Below are 20479 nucleotides of genomic sequence, written 5' to 3' on the forward strand. Positions count from 1 at the left end.
GAAACACTAGGAGAAACAAGTTTTAAAATCATCACTTATCTCACGAACTAAAGTAATCATAATTGATATTTTGGTGTATAATTTTTCCAATCTTTTCATTATTTATAAACTTAAAATATTTGCAGTAATTAAATCTTTGCCTTCCATCCAACCTGGTTAACTTTTTTAAAAATTAGTTTAAAAAAATATGTACATACTTTTGAAAGTCAAGTAGTGCTGTAAGTTTTATATAAGGAAAAAATAGAAGTCTCCTTCCTCTTCCTTGTCTGTCCACTTCAGATTCCTGCTCCTTAGTGGTAGCCACTATGAGCCTTTTTTTTTTTTTTTTTGAAATGATTTTTTGTGTAATTATTTGTAAATAATATGCTTGTGCTTCTAGGTTTCCTACATTTTAGATATTATATGTTGATATTCTAATATGACTTAATATCCTTCAATATTTCCCCTACTCTGTCCTCCAAAATGATAAGAGCACCTTTGTTTAAGTCAGGGATTGTATTACTGAGATAAGGCAAATAATATTCATAGATGAACCTTGTATGTTTTGTGCTATAACGTTTTCTTTTTCATAAAACTTTCTTTTTCCTGGTATTAATCATTATCTTTTTTGGTTTATTTGCTTAGTTTTCTAAGTATTTATCATTAATTCATCCCAGAATTTATCCATAGACTGTAAAGCTTCTTTCAATACATATAAATGCATCAAATTATCATCCAGATTTTTTTTTTCATTATTGTAGCCCTATATAGCAGTCATTTGGGGACTTCCATAATCCTAGGAATTCCTTTTTTTCTGTGGAATCCATGTCCTGATCTCCATGTCCTTTCTTCAGTGACTTACATCTTTGTTTCACTTTGATTTGTTGTACCTGTATTACCTTCCTGCTAATGGCACATAAATTTTGAGACCCTATATGTATTAAAACATAACTTTTCTACCAATATAATATGATAGGCCACTATGAAATTATATATTAGCAATTTAGAATATTGAAGGTATTGATTCAGAGTCTTTTAACCTCCAGTATTGCTTTAAGTGTGGCATCGTTCTGAATCCTGTTCATTTGTATGATTGCCTTGATTTCTTATTTTTGTTGTTGTTGTTTTGCTTTCTGGAAGCTTTTAGGATTTTTGCATGCTCGTGGTTCTGCAATTTCATAATAATGAAATGTGTATCTTGGAGTGTGTATGTGCATACATACCTTCCTTCCTATCTTCATTTTTTAACTTATTAAGCTGTACCTTCATTGGACCGTTTTAATTCAGAGGTTTGTATCTTCAGTTCTTGGAAATTTGGGATATTATTTCTTTGATAATTTCTTCCTTTTTTTTTTTTTTTTTGAGATGGGAGTCTTGCACTGTTGTCCAGGCTGGAGTGCAATGGCGTGATACTGGCTCACTACAACCTTTGCCTCCCAGGTTCAAGTGATTCTCCTGCCTCAGCCTCCTGAGTAGCTGGGATTACAGGTGCCCGCCACCATGCCTGGCTAATTTTTTTTTTTTTTTTTTGAGACGGAGTCTCGCTCTGTCGCCCAGGCTGGAGTGCAGTGGCGCGATCTCGGCTCACTGCAAGCTCCGCCTCCCGGGTTCACGCCATTCTCCTGCCTCAGCCTCCCGAGTAGCTGGGACTACAGGCGCCCACAACCGCGCCTGGCTAATTTTTTGTATTTTTAGTAGAGACGGGGTTTCACCGTGGTCTCGATCTCCTGACCTTGTGATCCGCCCGCCTCGGCCTCCCAAAGTGCTGGGATTACAGGCGTGAGCCACCGCGCCCGGCCCACCATGCCTGGCTAATTTTTGTATTTTCAGTAGAGATGGGGTTTCACTATGTTGGCCAGGCTGGTCTCGAAATCCTGACTATGATCTGCCCGCCTCGGGCGCCCAAAGTTCTGGGATTACAGGCGTTAGCCACCGTGTCTGCCTCCCGTTTTTTAATATTACCTCTTTTTGGAATTCCTGTTCCTCAAATGTTAAACCTTATATAGTCATCATATGTTTTTCTTTTCTGTTTTCCATTGTTTTGTCTCTGGTTTTGCGTTTGAAGAGCTTATGTTTATTTTTCAAATCTTCTATTGCGTTTTTTGTTTTAAAATTTTTTACTAATTTTTAAAACCTCCTTTAAAAAATTCTCAGAACTTTCCAATGACATCTTATTCTTGTTTGATCTTATTTCTCTGGAGGCTGTTATAGTGTTTGAAGACTATTTTCCCAGTTCCTTATATTGTCTGTGCTTCTTCTAAGTTCTTCTTTTTTATTTGGTTGTGTTCTCTTTTTTTCTCATGTTGGAGGCTTCATCCTTTACTGTCTATTCATATTTAAAAGTAGACACACAAAATGGGGATTGGAAGCTCAATGTATGTAGTTGAAATTATCAACTAGTAATGATTGTAGTAAGGCAGTCGGGTGAGCCCCTTACAATACATGCGTCTAGGTCTTTTCTTTTGTTCTGGGAAATGAACATGGATGTGGGTCTTCTAGTCTTCTGTTTGTGAGCTGTAGGCCTAGCTGCTAGCCTTAGATGAACCCAGGAGGGTTGTTTTAAAAACTAGCAAGCAATCTTAAACCTTCCTGTTTTTAGTTGTACCCCACTTTTACACACGGTTATAACCAGAGCTTCTGATTTCTAAACCTATCCAGGTGTGTACTACAGTAAATGGAGTGTTAACTCGATGGCATTCCCCATACATACACTGGCTTAGGTTTGTGTTTTCAGTGATTTCTGGTCTACAAAGTTAGTTACCATTCAACCATTCACATTTACAGTTCCCAGAAATTTGATGATTTGGTTGTTTTATGATCCTGTTCCAGTGTCTTTATCCTAATGGGGTTATGCCTCTTTAAAAATCTTTTTTTTTTTTTTTTTTTTTTTTTTTTGAGACACCTCTTTAAAATATTTTTAACTGCCATGTTAGGGGTTTCTGAAAGCAACAAAGGTGAACACGTGTATTCAGTCCTTCGTGTTCAGTTGGCAGTCTCTGTAATCTCTAGTCAACTTCTACCTCATCATAAAGACTCTTTGGCACCCCTATCAAGGGTAGATTACTTTTGTGTTAAAGATTTATAGAGAATCAAGTTTCTTTTTAATTAGAGCACCTTTCTTATTTTAGATTCAATCATTTGTTCTTGTTTTTTTGTTTGTTTTTTTGAGACGGAGTCTCACTCTGTCACCCAGGCTGGAGTGCAGTGGCACCATCTTAGCTCACTGCAACCTCCACCTCCCAGGTTCAAGTGATTCTCCTGCTCAGCCTCCCAAGTAACTGGGACTACAGGCACATGCCACCACACCCGGCTAATTTTTTGTATTTTTGCTAGAGACGGAGTTTCACCATGTTAGCCAGGATGGTCTCAATCTCCTGACCTTGTGATCCACCCGCCTCAGTCTCCCAGAGTGCTTGGGATTTCAGGCCTGAGCCACCATGCCGGAACTGTTTTTTAATATATATCTTTCATGTAATCTTTCACATAAGACTGTCATGGGAGCAATGGCCACATGTGTTTTTGCTTTACCTTGAATCAGCAGATATCATAATGTCACACAAATAGGAGGGGCCCAGTAAATTATTGATTAAATGATTAAGCATTTTCTCATGATTCATACTCTTCAAAATACTGATTTAGAACTTTAAAGAATTACTGTATATTGTATCTATACATGTAAAATAGTTTGTATAACCATTCTTGAATAGTTGAACATTTAGGTTTTTCAAATTTTTAAATAAAATTGAATTAGCTTTTTTTGTGTTTATTTTCATAGCACAACTTCATATGCTTGTTTCCGAGGCTGTAAACATATATTGCCAACTTAGGTTTGCTTTATACCAGTTCCACTGGCAATATTTTGTTATCCATTTGCTATTCCTACTGGTTATCAGCATTACTTTTGTTTAAAACCCTTAACAGTAAAAAGTTTTGCAACCATTAACTCAACTTGATTTTAGTATTAGTTGCATATATCTGAATTAATACCACTTTTATTATAATAGGTGTATGATAATACATTATCTTACTAAATAATGACTTAAGTTTTATCTTTCGTTATTGTTGTCTTTTGGGATTATCCTTTTCTTGAATCAAAACTTTTTGGTATTCTATGTTCTTTGGTGTTTCTTGGTAAATTTTCTAGTATTAATTGGTTAAAAGTCTTAAAATATGATTAGATCAAAAAATTTATGATAGGATTTTGATTTGAACGTGTTAACTAAATTAATTTCAGTTGAATCTAAAGTAGATTGGTGGCTTTTATCAGATGAGGTAAGGAATGATTCTGTTGCTCTCTTCGGATCTGGTACTTTGGATCTAAGGGTCTTTTCTACGTTTGTATGATCTTATTCTTAGGCTTTTATGAGGCATGCATTGAAATTTGGGAGTGTGGTCAGGAATGACTGTCCTGCCCCTTGGATCTGAGCAGAGATTGGAGTTATTCAAGGTTGGTAATGACCACATTCTAAGTGGATTTTACCAGACTTCAAATGAACCTTTTTTTCCTAATTGGATTTGGAAGTAAAGGTAAATGTAGATTATGAAAACAATATTGGAAGAGTCTGTCAGATGAGTGGGGGCAATGCTTTATTTAAAGCACTTAATTAAGAAGTATTAGATGTCTTCTATTAAGGATATGTGTGTATTTTGTGTTTAATATACATATGCAGTATATAACATACCATACATATCATTTATTGAGCAGTTGATACAGCTAAGCATTATTCTTGAGGACTCTACATATATGTATTAACTCATTTAATTTCCATGACTAAGAGGTAGATATTTACCCTTATTTTACAGTTGGATGACTGTGGCTTATTCTTAATAATTGTCTGCATTTCAACTGCTAGTAAGTGGTGGAACTTGGTAGCTCCTGAATTTGTGCTTTTAACCACTGCACCATACTGTCTTCCTTTTGATCTGTTGTTAATTCTAACCTAAACTCTGTATGATTCTAATGTGATTTAAATGTTTATTTTTCTTTTAAAAACAGTTGGCAGAGCACATGGCATTGTTCTTTAGCTATGTTCTCATCACTGAAGAGTGAGTTAGCATCATCAACTGAATATTAGGGCTTTGGAGTTCATTTCTTCTATTAACTTATTAAAGAAAAACTAGTTTAGAGAAGGGGGAAATTTATCTTGGCAAAGAGCAACAAGCAGGACTTTTGCAGTATCTCTCCCCACAACTTCCAATATGTAAGAGATTTAGAAATAAGCTGAAAAAAAAGTCTTGTTCTATGATTTTTTTTTCATTATCTTAGAGAATATCCTCCCTATGTCACACATACAAACACATATTAAGGTATTTGTGTTTTTGATTCAGTCTGTAGTTTACATAGTAGAATGAAATATTTCGTTTATCCATTCAACAAATATTTGAGAGCCTACTATATGCTAGGCTTTGTTTTATATGCTAAAGAATAAGAGAGACTGAGTTACTGCCTTCATGGATCTTCTGTTTTAAAGAAGTATAGAGACAGAAAATGTTAGATAATAATCAGTACTATGCAGAAAAAATACACTATCAAGGGGATAGAGAAAGAAGCTGCTATTTTAGACAGGATAGTCTGTCATACTATCTCTTAAAGACTTGAATGAAGTAAGGGGTGCAAGGTTTGGTTGTATCTGAGCAAATGTATTTCAAGCAGGAAAAAAAGGAAGTAGGAAGATCCTGGAAAGGGATTACCTGGCATGTTTGAGGAACAGCAAAGAGCTCAGTGTAGCAAAAATGGTAAAGAATCAGGGACCAGATATTTGTTTCAAATGTAATCTGGTAATTTGTCTAAACAAGTGATAAGTTTTATACAGTTGTCATATTTCTTAGTATTTTTAATTGCTCAGATAATACATTTAAAGTGGCTAACATGAAGTAAGGCCTTTTTGTAGAGTTGTCACTTGGTAACCATTCGGGCTGGTTCCAGGACCACCCGGGGATACCAAGATCGGCAATGCTCAAGTCCCTTATGTAAAATGATGTAGTATTTGCATGTAACATATGCACATCTTGTTGTATACATTAAATCAACTCTAGATTACTTACAATACCTAAAACAGTGCCTAGACATCACATTTGTGTGGATTCAATGTCATATCATACTTGGTGCACATCAGATTCAAGTTTTGCTGTCTGGAACATTTTGGAATTTTTTTTTTCCTGAGTATTTCTGATCAGGAATTATATTTTCTTTCTTTTCTTTTCTTTTCTTTTTTTATTTTTTTGAGATGGAGTTTCATTCTTGTTGCCCAGGCTGGAGTGCAATGGTGCGATCTCGGCTCACTGCAACCTCCGCCTCCCAGGTTCAAGTGATTCTCCTGCCTCAGCCTCCCAAGTAGCTGGGATTACAGGCATGCACCACCATGCCCAGCTAATTTTTTTTGTATTTTTAGTAGAGATGGGGTTTCTCCATGTTAGTCAGGCTGGTCTCAAACTCCTGACGTCGTAATCCGCCCGCCTCAGCCTCCCAAAGTGCTGGAATTACAGCACCTCCCAAAGTGCTGGGATTACAGGCATGAGCCACTGTGCCCGGCTATCAGGAATTATATTTTCAATATAATTTCTTGGTTGAATCCCATGAATGCAGAAGCCGCAGACACAGAGGGTCGACTATATATTATATACAAATTACTTTTTAAAACCATAATTAGATGAATAAGACAATTTTTAAGATACGGTAGATCCTCTAGTTATTCACTGACACCTAAAAATATATATATTTTTTAAATTACTTATTTTAAATTACATAGTATCTTAATGTGAAAGGAACAGTGCTAAGAGCTCGTGTATACTCATTATTTATGGATATATTAAGCCATTATGAAATGATCATATTTTCACAATAATAAGCAATTGCCTGGTTACCTAAAATTTAATTTGCTCAAATTTATTACTAGAGGACTTAGTAAGCTTAGGTTTGTTAAGGACAACAGAAAACTCCTATGTGGCTTGAATAAGATAGAAGTTTGTTTCCCTTACCAGAAACGTTAACACTCAGAAACATTAACACTCCTAGAGTAGTTTGGTGATTTTCATGGATTGAAGCTCGTTTTTATCTCGTTCTTCTATTATCCTGAGAACACAGTTTCTGCCTCATGGTTTAATACGGCTTCTTCACTTTAGCTATCACATCAGCATTTCAGCAAGCAAGAAAGAGGAAAGGAAGGTCTTCCCTTTTAAGGATACAATACTTCCCAGAAATTGCACATACCACTTTCACTTTATAGCCCATTGGCCAGATCTTACATTCAGGGGTACGCTTATCTACAAGAAGACTGGGCTACGTATGTAGCTTTTTGGTTTTTTGTTTTTCATTCTGGGAAGCTCTGTATCTGTCTAACTTTGATGACTCTATTAGGAACAGTGTACACCTATCAGTCCCTGCACCACAGGTCTTTTAAACAATAAGGAGGAATTAGTTTTATAGTAATATGGGTTTTTTTCTATTTTTTCTGTATTAAAGCTTAAATTATCAAATATACTATAGAATATTCTGTGAATTTTTTAAGAGATAAAATTGTCCTACAACCAACCATATATACTTTTATATACCTTTATGTTATCAATATAAAGTAATTATTAAGATAGTGATTAAGAGTATGGAGCCAAACTGCTTAGGTTCAGGTTCTGCCAGTGCTACCTGCCAGTGGTATAACCTTGGGCAACTTACCTATTTAACTTTTTGTGACACAGTGTCGTCATCTTAAAATGGGAAGATAATACCACCTAAGTCATAGGATTGTTGTTAGGATTAAGTAACTGGTTGTAAAGAACGTAGAAAAGCTCCTGGCTCAGAGTATAGCCTCAAATGCTGTTAGTTCTTACTATCAATTGGCAGGTTCTTAGTGAAAGTACTTTTAATAATACCCTAAGTAAAACATAACTTTAAAAGTTAACCTATGAAGATGCATTAATGTTTCCACTGGGGTGGAGAAGAGGTGGTTGGGTATCTTTAAAATGAGTCTAAATTTGCTTATTTCATTTGGAGTACTTTATTACTTATATTAAGAGATTTTCTTAGGTAGAGAGCTGTAGTATTTAGAATATGTATACATATGTATACAACATATACATATGTATACAATGTATACAGTATATGTTACTTTGCAAATAGTTGTTTTTTAAACTTTCCACAAAATGTGTGCCTTTTAAAAGTGTATTCAGAGCCATAATAGCAAAAGATTATTAGCAGTGAAAATATTTTTTCTTAACCTGTATCTTGAGATAAATAAATGAACAGGAACCTATTACAGTTGAGAACCTATTAAAGTTGTAGCTGGGACTACAAGCATGAGCCACCATGCCCAGCCTCTAAATGGGTTTGACGGTTTAAGGTTGAGAATCTTTCAAGGTGGAACTAGGCTTCATGTTAAGGCTTTGTGTAATTTACTTTTCCAGGAAGTCTTGCCTTAATCCCTGGGCCTGATTACTATAGACTCTGTTGTGTTTTTTTATATAGCATTCTGTATGTAACTCTTTTAGCACCTAGCATATTTTATTGAAACTGTATATTTGTGTCTATCTCCCCTACCACATCATAAGATTATGTCCCACTCATGTTTACATCATCTACATCCTACACACTGTCAGTATCGTAGATTTAATTAACTTATTATGCTGAACAGTGAAACAGGTTGCCACTTTGTAGGAGTTGTGTTTTTTTTTTTTTTTAATCTTAAGTCAGAAATTACAGTAATTTATTCAAGGCCTTAAATTGTTCTCCAAATTTGGCCATCTGCAGCAAGATGTTTAGAAATAGGCATATTTCCAAAATAAGCTATAATACTTCAAAGTAATGTTCTGTTACTGAAGTGCAGTTTAGGCAAGCTGTGCTTCCTGGCTCTTTATTGTGTACCTCCCATATGTGTGCTTCTATTTCTCCATATCAAGGTATCACAACAAGCAATTTACTGGTATGTTTTAGAGTATGACAACTTTATTTAAGAGGTCATTTAGTTAACTCATGTCATGCTGTGTGAAATGCAGGAGTAAATAAGAGATGGTAGATAATCCTTTTGATAACACGTATTTTGCCTGTGTTGAGTCTGAAATCAAAATGTCCCACAGTTAACTTAGAGCTCAGGTGAAGTGTGTGTGTGTGTATGTGTATGTACAGGTAACATATTTGTATATCTATCATATATATTTACATATTTTAGTGTCAAAATTGGATTATTTTTACCACTTACTCTTGCGTTAGAAGATGATCAAACTCTTTAATTTCATAACTAAAAGTCAGCCAACAATCTCCATCTTATATGTGGGCCTGTAGGGTGTAGAGGACTTGCTGAGGTGATAAAGGTAGATGCGGTTAATCTGTAGAGGACTTGCTGAGGTGATAAAGGTAGATGCAGTTAATCTGTACTCCTTACTCATGTGCTAGCTAGCATATTGTTTTGTTTTTAAAGGGACTGTGCTGAAAAGTACTAAAATGCAATCCCAGACATTTAATTTTTAGATATTTTTCAAATGGGCTTTAAATTTATTATTATTATTATTCATTTGTTAGAGGCAAGGTCTTGTCCTGTTGCTCAGGCTGGAGTGCATTGGCACAAAATAGCTCATTATAGGCTCAAACTCCTAGGCTCAAGTGATCTTCCTTTCTCCACCTCCCAGCTAGCTGGGACTACAAGCATGAGCCACTGTGCCCAGCCTTTAAATGGGTTTTAATGTGCTATTCTAATAGTCCCATTAGAGATTCAGGCATTTGAGAAAATCCTGTATTTTATAATAGACTAAAAATAATGGTCATCCTAGCTATTGGCATTTATCAAACAAGTGTTATGATGTAAAAATGCTGGATAAACCACAGAATGTTTCATGCATACCTTTTTTCTTCTCCACAGCAGTTCATAATACTGTTGTCCCTTCTGCATTTAGTAAATAAAAAACTTTTGAATGAAGAATGACTCAGAGGAAATACTATGCTACTATGCTCATCAGCTTTAGTATTTTTATTTTTTATTTAATTTTTTATATTTTTAATCATTCATAAACTTGGAAGAAGTTTTCAATATTTGTAATATAAGATGTTTTCATTAACCTTATTTATTTAAATATGACTTTATAAAGCCACATTGGCAAGTTGAGATGAATTTTTCTGCTTATTTTTTATTTTAACATTTTAATTGTTTTTGATTTAGGAATATGAACTTCTCTCAAGTTTTATTTTTGACAAGAGATCTATAGATAAAATTACAAACAACTTTGAAAAAATTTTAAAAATTCACATTTCATATTAAACTTGCAAGATTAGGATATGATACGTATATTGTTTTTACATTTCCAAAAATAAATAAGCTTTATTCTATTGGCGTTGCTCCCAAATCACATTGTAATCTTATGAAAAATACTGTGCTCAATAATTTTCTCTTTACACCACCTTTGTTTGTTGTTGTTTTTTGTTTTTTTCTTTTTGCTTTTCAAATAACTCCATAATCTTCAAACTCACCTTTCCTGTCTTTTTAAAGGTCGATTGAGCTATCCACATCCAGGAACTGACAATCTATTGATGTTAAATGGTAAGTTTTATAAAAACATTTTATGTTTCCAATTGGTTTATATAAAGATGATTTAATACATGTATCTCTGAACCTCTCCATACACACAGTTTAATCATTCTATGAGTATAAAAATAAAGTTACTACTATGCCTATACAAAAGGCAGAATTAGGAATCTGAGTGTGTTCTGACTGGTAAAGCCGTCATTTGTAACAGTATGACTAATTCAGTGATCACAGACTTGGAGGCAGTCCTGGTTTGAATATTGCCTTTCCAGTTTCAGATATGACCTTGGACAGATTACTATTACCTTAGTTTCCCCATCTGTGTAATGAGAATATAGTCTCAAGGTTTATTGTGAGATTCAAATGAGATGTTTGCAAAGTGCGTAGAACTTGTTACTTAGTGTAGCACTTGTGTTTGTGGTTAAATAAGGAATATACTGGTCACTATAAATATTGTGATCACACTAAACTTATTCAAACTAGAAAACTTACATAGTGAAGTTCACCAAAGTAAGGAAAATAATAAATTTTCGTTAAAGTTAGTTTTCTTTCTGTTAGACAAACATTAACATATTCAGAGTCTCAGTACTTAGCACATCCATGATTGTGGGAGTAGAGATGGAGGATTAAAATATCCTTCACAAGAGTATTTTTGAGTCAGAGGGTGGGTGTGGAGAGGGAAATAGGAAGGGGAAAGAATAGAAATAGTATTAATATTTACTTTAAAAAACAATATCATTAAAATGGCTTGGCTCTTGTATTTCAACTAAAGCTTTACTGAAATAACATGGCAATGAAGTTGAGGAACAAAGACTGAAAATAAAGTACATGTAAAGCTAGACCATGTGAACTAGTATTAAGACAGAAGGATGGAAATAAAGTCTAGGCCACATAGGAGATGGTCAGGGTAAGTAGGATTTTCGGTGAGAAAAATTGAAGAAGCCGAGCATTAGATGAGGTGATTGATTTAATCATTCAGCATTTCACTGTTGAGTTGTCTAGCACATGCCAGCCTAGTCTAAGCATTGGGTTATCTAATTAGTGAGAATCCTACAGGGTGGTTGTGGTCAGAATTGCCAGGGTACTACTGGGGCCGTACTGAGTCATGTGGAAGCAAAGAACTTAGTATCCACAGTGTATCTGCAACTTACATTATTAGTTATACTAAACATTATTAAACTAATTGATGATTTTGTCAGTTGCGAAAAGCCCTTATAAATAATCTAGATGTTAGGTGGAAAAGTGTTTCATCACACAGCAGAAAGAAGAGTATTCAGGCCAGAGTTGCATCTTGTGGACAAATCTGCTTTGTATATTATGTGAGTAGTCTTAGTAGTCTGTCATTTGGGGCGACAATGCATACTCAGTACAGGAAGCTAGCCTGGAAACTCTGAACTTTTTCTGGCAAGGTACTAGCAGGGAGAAAAAGATAATTAAACTAGGACATGAAAATGTGTTTACATCAGGAAAAGAAACAATTTGATCCAAAGAGAATTTTTTTTTAACTTTTTTCGAATCATTGGTTGAGAGTAAAGCAAGATAATTGGGAATATTTGTGGGTTAAAGAAGTCGCAACATAATTGGGAATATTTGTGGGTTAAAGAAGTCTTGAATATTAGGGATTTAAATAGTTTTAGTAAACACCAAGGTTATTGAAGAGAGAACTAGGCAAAGAAATGTACTAATAGGTAAGGGGATATTTTTCTTGAACTATTTTTTAACTATGTGTAATTCAGTTATATTCTTAGCATATGGTCTCCCTGGGAAATGTGAGAATTAAGTGATATTAGTATTCCTGTACTAAGTATTTATTAAATGTTATTGACGAATTAAAGAAATTGTTGTTTCTCATCGTACATAGACCGACTTTTTGAATTATGAAAGTTTCTCTTTAAGTATATCACGTTTAACTCACTTTTAGGCATTTGGTTAAGTAAGTTGAATTAACTGACAGAGCGAATATTGTTAATTTTAAAAATCAATGTTTAGTAATAAATTTTGCATCAGTCTTTGTATAGTGGTGTAATAGTAGCTAGCTCATAGTGGTTGTAACATAGATTCTGGAGCCAGATTATCTGAGTTTAAACCCAGGTTGGCTTTTTCTATCTGTGTAACCCTGAACAGCTTACCTAACTTCACTTTGACTCAGTTTGTTTATGTGTAAAACAGAGATTAGCATACTGCCTGACTCAGGGGACTGTTGTGAGAAGTGAGTGAATTCCTTCATGTAAAGTATTTAGAGCAGCTTCTGAAAGTAAATGTTAGCTAAGTAGTGGGTGATGGTGAACAGTGATAAAAATTTATTTGAAAGAGTAAAAATCATGTCCTATAAATAGATGAAGTTAGGTATGTCTGTGTTGGAAAATATAAACTTAAGAGAAAACATAACTGATATTTTAAACTATTTGAGGTATATTACAAGTAGCTAACAAAGATGGCCCATTTTGTGTTCTTGCAGAAAGCCAAACTAGAACTATTTGTTAGAAACTATCTTGGGACAAAGTTTAGGTAAAATAACCCCCCAAAAAGGTAAAATAACTCTCTGAGGCATTGTTTCCTAAAGTGTGATGCTGTTGCTCCTTGGAGTACCCAAGATGACTTTTGATGTACACAGATACCCACTAAAATAAATGCGTGACTGTTGCAATTAAAGAACATTCCTTAGAAAATGCAGAACTGACAGAAAGCTGACAGTGATGCTAGGCTTAAGTTTCTTTAATAAAACATACTATTACAATTGTTAGGGCCGATATGGCAAATATATCTGTAAACATATCTGTAAAGATTTTATGATTCTACCTTAATAGTTAATCAGCAGTTATGGTTCATCTTTTAAATATTCCTTTAAGTAAGAAATAAAGAGAAAATGGGATAAAAGCCAGGAAGTTGATCAAACTCATTAAAACTATGAAGTGTCTCTGGCAAATCCTTAACTCTAAGCATCTGTTAGCTCAGATATATAGTTTTTTAAAAAAGAGGTGTAATACAATAAATACCTGTATATCTCATGAGGCTGTAGCGATATGTTTAATTTAAACCACAAAAAAAACCATATAAATATAACTACAAGCAGTCTCCTTCTGAACAGACCATATTCCCCAAATTAAGTTGAATTGACTACTGGAGACTGTCACTATTGAAGAATTCAAAGATGTTGAAGAGTCCATATTTAGCATCCAGAAGCACTTTAGGGAAGTCACGTTATATAGAATTGTGTAGATTGTCTTGAAACCAAAGGTGAAGTACTTCTGAAGTTAGAATGAAAGTATGTATCTTTATATTTCTAAATGTATAAATCCTAAACACTTTTTATTATAAGTAGTTTTAAAAAAAAACCCTGTAAAGAGCAATACAAAATAATGTATCATTCAGTATTTGTATTAATATTTGAATTATATTTTCTTTACCCCTTTCTCAAGGAAAATAGCTTACATTTTTGTTAGTACATAACGTTTTTCAAAAGAGAAACAAATAGAGCAGAAGTATTGGTGGCCAGGACGGGGTGTGGGAATGGTATTATCAAGCTAGTTAGAAATGTAAATCTGCTGAGATAGCCCAAGTACAGCTATGTGTGTGATAAAGAGCTTACTGTACTTTCTGAGAGGAAAAAAGTTATGTGTATCGTTTAAGAAAATTAAGTCAGTAATTGTATTTCTGAAGGCAGACGCTTTAACTATATTCAGTCATAAAAATAGGAAAGTGGGGTAGCCATCAGTTCTTTTTTTTTTATGCTGGTGGAATGAGTGGAGGAGATAAGCTTTTTGGGGGTCTTGAAAAGGACTATGATTTAGGGGCCAGTCGCGGTGGCTCATGCCTGTAATCCCAGCACTTCAGGAGGCTGAGGCGGGCAGATCACGAGGTCAGGAGATCAAGACCATCCTGGCTAACACGGTGAAACCCCGTCTCTACTAAAAATACAAAAAAATTAGCTGGGCGTGGTGGCAGGCACATGTAGTCCCAGCTACTCAGGAGGCTGAGGCAGGAGAATGGCGTGAACCCGGGAGGCGGAGCTTGCAGTGAGCCGAGATTGGCCACTGCACTTCAGCCTGGGCGACAAAGCAAGACTCCGTCTCAAAAAAAAAAAAGGACTATGATTTAGAAGCATAGTTCTCTCCTTAGTTTTGGCTTTTTCAGGTTGAAAAACCTAAAAATGTCATTAGGTTCCTCATCAAGAGAACTTTAGCCTGTATTTCCAGCTGATTTAATGTGTTTGCCTATCCCTTCCTCTAGCTGCAGTAGTTCAGTTACAACTGTAGCTGAGAGCCAATACATATATGACCCTACAGTTTCTAGTCAGAATATTAGAATCATCCTGTTTTTATTTTTTGTAGCTATGGATTAGAACCTTAATAAGACGATTTGGAAACCAGAACCAAAATTGTGAAGTCGCTTGTCTTCAGGCTTTTCTCAAAGCCTTCTTATTTTTAAATAAATAAGGACACACATGTGTCAGTAATACATGTTTAATCTACCTGTGCTTATAAACGTGAACAGGTATGTTAAATAGCCAGCTCCTCATGTTATTTTTGTAACACTTCATAGGTGTTCTTCATTTTTATACAAGTTTTTCCTTTTAAAAATCATATTCTCAATGAGTTTGAAGGACATATTGTTTTAAAAAGTCTTTTTAAAAACATAAGTCACTTAGTTTTTTTCTTAATAGGTAGGTGTTTCTCATAATTCTGATTCAGAGTTATAATGGAACATACTCCAGAAATTCACATAGAAATATTGGTAGGAAAGTGAATACACACACCATTGTTTAGTGTGCAGATTAGTTATTTCCATAACAGGGAATAGGAAATATTTCACATGGTTTAGCTTCATCTGTAGTCAGTTCTATTTTTGGTAATGTAGATACTTGGAATCTGAGAGTTGTCCAAAAAATAAGTAGAATAGCTCTTTACAGGATTCTAAAATTCCTCAGGTATGAGATAGTTGGAGAAGTTTTCTAAATGATTATGTTCAAGCCAAGGAATGAAAACTTAAGATGCTATGAAATTTATGCATATTTTTACCATTTTAGTATTGAGTAGCCTCAGCTAAGAACATAAACTGGCTATGATACCATTAATTTTCTTAGTAGGTCAAGAATTAAGTGTGACATTAAGACTTCATAATTCATCGTTTGACTTTAAACTTGATGAAAATATTTTTATTTGCTTTGTAAATCTTCAGCTTTCTACACCTATGAATGAAATTCTCCAAAACAAATTCATACTGGATTAATACCATTAGGCTATGCCCAGGGATAAGCAGGAAACCCAACTGACTCATCCTGTGAAGTGGTTTGGGGACTGTTGACCATTTCTAGGCTTAATACAACTATTCACTCTTCTGTAGTCTATTTTTTCTTTTTTCTTTTTTCTTTTTTTTTTTTTTTCTGTGTGTGTGTGTGAGTGTGTGTGTGAGAGAGAGAGAGAGAGAGAGAGAGAGAGAGAGAGAGAGAGAGAGACAGAGTCTCATTCTGTCTCCCAGGCTGGAGTGCAATGGCATTATCTCAGCTGCCTGCAACCTCTGCCTCTCGGGTTCAAGCAACTCTCCTGCCTAAGCCTCCCAAGTAGCTAGGACTACAAGTGCCCACCACCACGCCTGGCTAATTTTTGTATTTTTAGTAGAGACAGGGTTTCACCATATTGGTCAGAGTGGTCTCCAACTCCTAGACTCAGGTGATGCACCCACCTCAGCTTCCCAAACTGCTGAGATTACAGGCGTGATCACCCGTGTGCAGCCCTATAGTCTATTCTTGATCACTCTATTATAATTTCTTGTATCAGTCTGATTTTTCACAGTTGATCTCCCATCAGTTAGAGTTTTTTAAAAACTTTTATGTTTAGAAGACCTAGACAACAAAATATTAAGTGCTGCTTTCACCCCTATCTCAGGAGAGGAGGAATAATATATAGGTCAGGTAAGCTATGAAATAGATCTGCCGGACTTTGAGGTAATTGGAGCTCAAGGATAGGTTAAGTGTGCAACAGATTATATAGCTAAAGACACTAGAATGGCAGAGATGCACATGAAGTTATTTTATTTAAAAGGGTCTGATGTAAGCCTTATATTTATTGACTTATTTCTTAGAATTTAAATGACCAAGAGTTGACAAGGTTGTTTTTCCCACTTTTTATTAGAGGAACTAGTGTGTTATAGACACACTTTCTTGTAGTAAAGCATTAGTATAAAAGAGAATGTATTTCATAATGTGAAATGTTTTCTTTTGATCTTTAAGTTTTATATTTTTAGGTAGACGTTTCTGACAACTTTCAGTACATATTTTTACTTGAGATTTATTCACTATTGAATTTTTTGCAGGCCTAAAAAAATCTGTGAATATGAAATAAGATCTTAATTTTAACAGTCTTTTTTTGTTTGTTTGTTTACTGCCTTGACTTCATATTTTAATTTCAGGGTAAAAATACTCATTGTGTATTCAAATTTGTGGGGAGGAGTTCCTTTAAAACAATTTGTGGATTTTATCAAACTGGTAGTTTCTTATGAAAAAGAAATTACAGTCTTTTTGTTTTTCCATAGGAATTATGTCAATGCAAGTAACATAGACAGAAATGCCTATCTACGTCTATGGTATTTAACATATGTACTATTCTATGATGATGTTCATAGTAATTTGTATCTGAATCCCTCTTACCTCATAGGTAGACATAAAAACAATTAGTTGATAGCTGTTATACCGTATATTAAAATGATGGAAAGCATTATTAGCTATAGTAATTTCTCTAAACAAGTTTAAATGTTGATTTCTTAAATCCTGTCTAATCTGTACAGGCTTCAGAGTGTCAATTTAATAGTGTAATATCTTCTCAGTCATCTGTTCTTCTAGCACTACTTCCATGCAGGGCTTGGTATAATGTGGATTGGATCTCAATAGCTATTTATTGGACTATATATGCCATATCATTCTTTATAATAAGTGGAAAAATAAGCATTTAGTTCAAGTTGTTTCCATTCACTGGGAAAATTATTTGGGATGCTATTTCCTGCAAAGTGTTATATATTTCTATCATCATTAGATGAAACAAATATTTGTGAATTTTAACACAAATGCTAATAAATGGTGTATTTCTTGTTCATTTCAGAGTTTTATGTGATTCAGATGATATATACTTACCTATAAATAAAAGTCCTTTGTAGAATGGTAAAACATGCAAATCTTATATGGTGACTTTGTCATTGCTCTTAAAGTAGCACTAATTTTCAGATGCCCACATAGCTTTTCATGTCAGAAATATTTGTATATGTGGGCTTATTTTTTAGTTCTGACATTTTACAATTTGTCCTTTGTTTACATGCAGCAAGGAGTTATGGGCGAAGACGAGGTAATTCATTTCCGTTTGCTATGGTATAATTGTTTCTAATTGGGTTTACTGATCAATGTTGTAATTACTCTAGATTTTTCATGCAATCTCTGAAAACTCACAATTGTATTTTGATTTGAGCACTTGTCGAAGTTTTTAATTTTAAATCTCTTTAACTTTCGAACTGTATTTTTATACTAATTGTGGTTATTTAATAAATTTTCCCTTTTTAAACTGTTGAGATTTAACTCTAGTTTTTAAAGTTATTTCTGTATCTCTTAAAGATGCTATTTATAGTTTGTCTGCTTAAATATGTTTAATATTAGTGAAGGTAGCATGAAGTATGATTTTTCTACTCTCTAAATGTGTAACTGTCATATTTATGATGTATAATTTACAACTCTAGCTTGGTAGTTCTATCTTGACCCAGTTGAAAATAATACACACCAAATAGATTATTGTTAACACTGATTTATAGAAATAATGTTGCTTATATTTCTCTGTTTTCTAAGAATGTAACCCTTTCTTTCCCTTTCTTTCTCTCTCTCTCTCTCTCACACACACACACACACACAAACACATACCTTCTCCCCTTTCCTTTTTCCTTTCCCTCCCCCACTAAAGTATTCCCCACAGAGTTCTTGTGTGGTATCCTAAGGAAAGAGGACTATGTGATGCAAGACTATTATTGAACTTCCTAGGAAAGCAGCTGATGTTTTCTGTGGCTGAAGCTGCTTCTCCTTTTGCCATGTGCAGACTAGTAGATGGGATGAGAGGAAGCAAAAGTATGCTACTAGATTGTTCTCTAAATGAGCAAAAATCATGATGTTTATATTGTTAGGCTTATTCCAAGTGCCACACTGAATAAAAAGAGTTTTATTTGACCTCTAAAAATCTCCCTTAAGCTATGGAGAATAGACAGCAATAATATGCCCTTTGATCACTTTTATATACATGTGCTAGTGCTTCCATTTCTTTTCAACTAGTCATGAATGTGTGTATTTTTTTAAACAAGCAAAACCATTTGCCACAACTGACAACCAAAACTAGTATTTTATATTCTTAAGTGCTCCCAATTTTATATTTCAGATTATCAGAATTTAACTTAATTTTTTAATATGTTTCTTCAAATGCTTGACTGAATCTTTTGGTTCTTCAGTTTTCAAACTAAAAATTTAGAGGAGATAGACACTCAAGATTTAGAAAATTGAAGCTGAACAACTTTTCTAAAGACATAGGAAGCTGAGAAGTGGGGAAAGTTTGGAAGTTTAGTACTATTTTCAAACCTATGGACTAACTTATTTCACTATGCCATTTTAATAATGGAGCTTCAGTTCTCTGAAACACAACCCACTTACCAATCTGTGATTTTTAGGTATTTTGAAGCTATAGAGCAATTCAGAATTCTTGCCTTGTTAAACATTTTTCATCTTTTAACTGTTGTGGCTTACGTTTAGTCTAATTTCATATACTCTCATGTAAATATCATGACCTAAGAAGTTTTTAGGAACAAAGTATTAGGAAGTAGTGTTATTATTTGTCTTCTTCTCAGTTCAATAATTGTAGATTATGATTGTGATATTAAGAAAAAGCAAAAATTTTCCCCTGCTTTTATATAGGAACCTGCTTTCGTTCCTGTATATCTCTATCCGCTAGAAGCCATAAAGAATTATTTGACTTCAGAACTGCCTTCCTGCATTGGAAGCAGGAAGACTCTCACATGGTTTTAAGGCTTCTGATAAAAGCTTCCATTAGGACAGAACTGACGGTTGGCACACATATTTGGCTTAGCATAAGGGGGAATGAATGCCTGAATTTTCATCTCAGATTATATGTCCTTAGTAAATTTTTAGCTCATCTTCTATGAACAGTAGCAGTCTACTTTTAAAACTTTGATTGTGAGAGTCACGTGAAAGCCACACTCATTAGAAATAACTACTGAGAGATTTTATCTGAATTTTAAAGTACACTGAAACAGTAAGTAATGATTTTTTTTAAAAAACCTGCATACCAAAGGAATGACTCAGAAATGGCTAGTCACCTGGTTTTCTTCCTATTTTTTACTGTTTTTTTCCTGTTCCATCCTAGATATAACAAACCTCAGACTGATAACCTTTTTACCACCAAAGACCCCCTTTTATATAGCCTCATGTTTTAGATTTGATCCATCAAAGAAACTGCATTTGTTTAGAATTATTTTGTTAAAAATGAGTTGCTTATCTTCTGTTCATGTGGGATGTGTCACACTGAGTTGATACAATTTTTGATAAAAATAAGTCGTGGCTCTTCTACCAGTGCAATAATGGGTGAACAGTTATTTTCACGGGACATTCTTACTTTGACTTTTGTAGTCCTGTTCAGGAAGAACTGTTTTTCTTCTTTCATGTAAAAGATTTCTCACTTGACTACAGTCAAATCAAGTTAATACCAAAACGACTTTATGTACTTGAATTTCTTAATAATGTCAATAAGAACTTTAAAGCTAGCTCTAGATATTAATTTATGAAATACACTTTAGGAATAATCAAAATGTAATTATGCTAGTAGTAGTTAAGAAAAGCAGAGATTTCTTTCCCTGCTTTTTAGTTGGCACCTACTGCCACTACTGTGTGTCTCTGTCCCCTGGTAGCCATAAAGAGTTCTACTTTAGAGCTGCCTAGGGGGCAGCATTAGGAAGGAAAA

General features: G+C 34.3%; 1 protein-coding gene across 7 annotated transcripts in view; it reads left to right on the forward strand.

Annotated features, from left to right (window-relative positions):
- CPEB2 (cytoplasmic polyadenylation element binding protein 2) overlaps positions 1-20479 on the forward strand; it is a 66830-nt gene that overhangs the window by 21132 nt on the left and 25219 nt on the right. For 4 of the 7 annotated variants that reach the window (XM_025386499.1, XM_025386501.1, XM_025386505.1 and 1 more), the window contains 2 exons: positions 10449-10499; positions 17795-17818. In XM_025386499.1, the coding sequence (XP_025242284.1) occupies positions 10449-10499; positions 17795-17818 (75 nt within the window). The remainder of the gene's footprint in view (positions 1-10448; positions 10500-17794; positions 17819-20479) is intronic. The other 3 variants (XM_025386503.1, XM_025386504.1, XM_025386500.1) reach the window with 1 other exon arrangement.

The sequence above is a fragment of the Theropithecus gelada genome, chromosome 5 (assembly GCF_003255815.1).
Source record: "Theropithecus gelada isolate Dixy chromosome 5, Tgel_1.0, whole genome shotgun sequence".
Classification (NCBI taxonomy): Eukaryota; Metazoa; Chordata; class Mammalia; order Primates; family Cercopithecidae; genus Theropithecus; species Theropithecus gelada.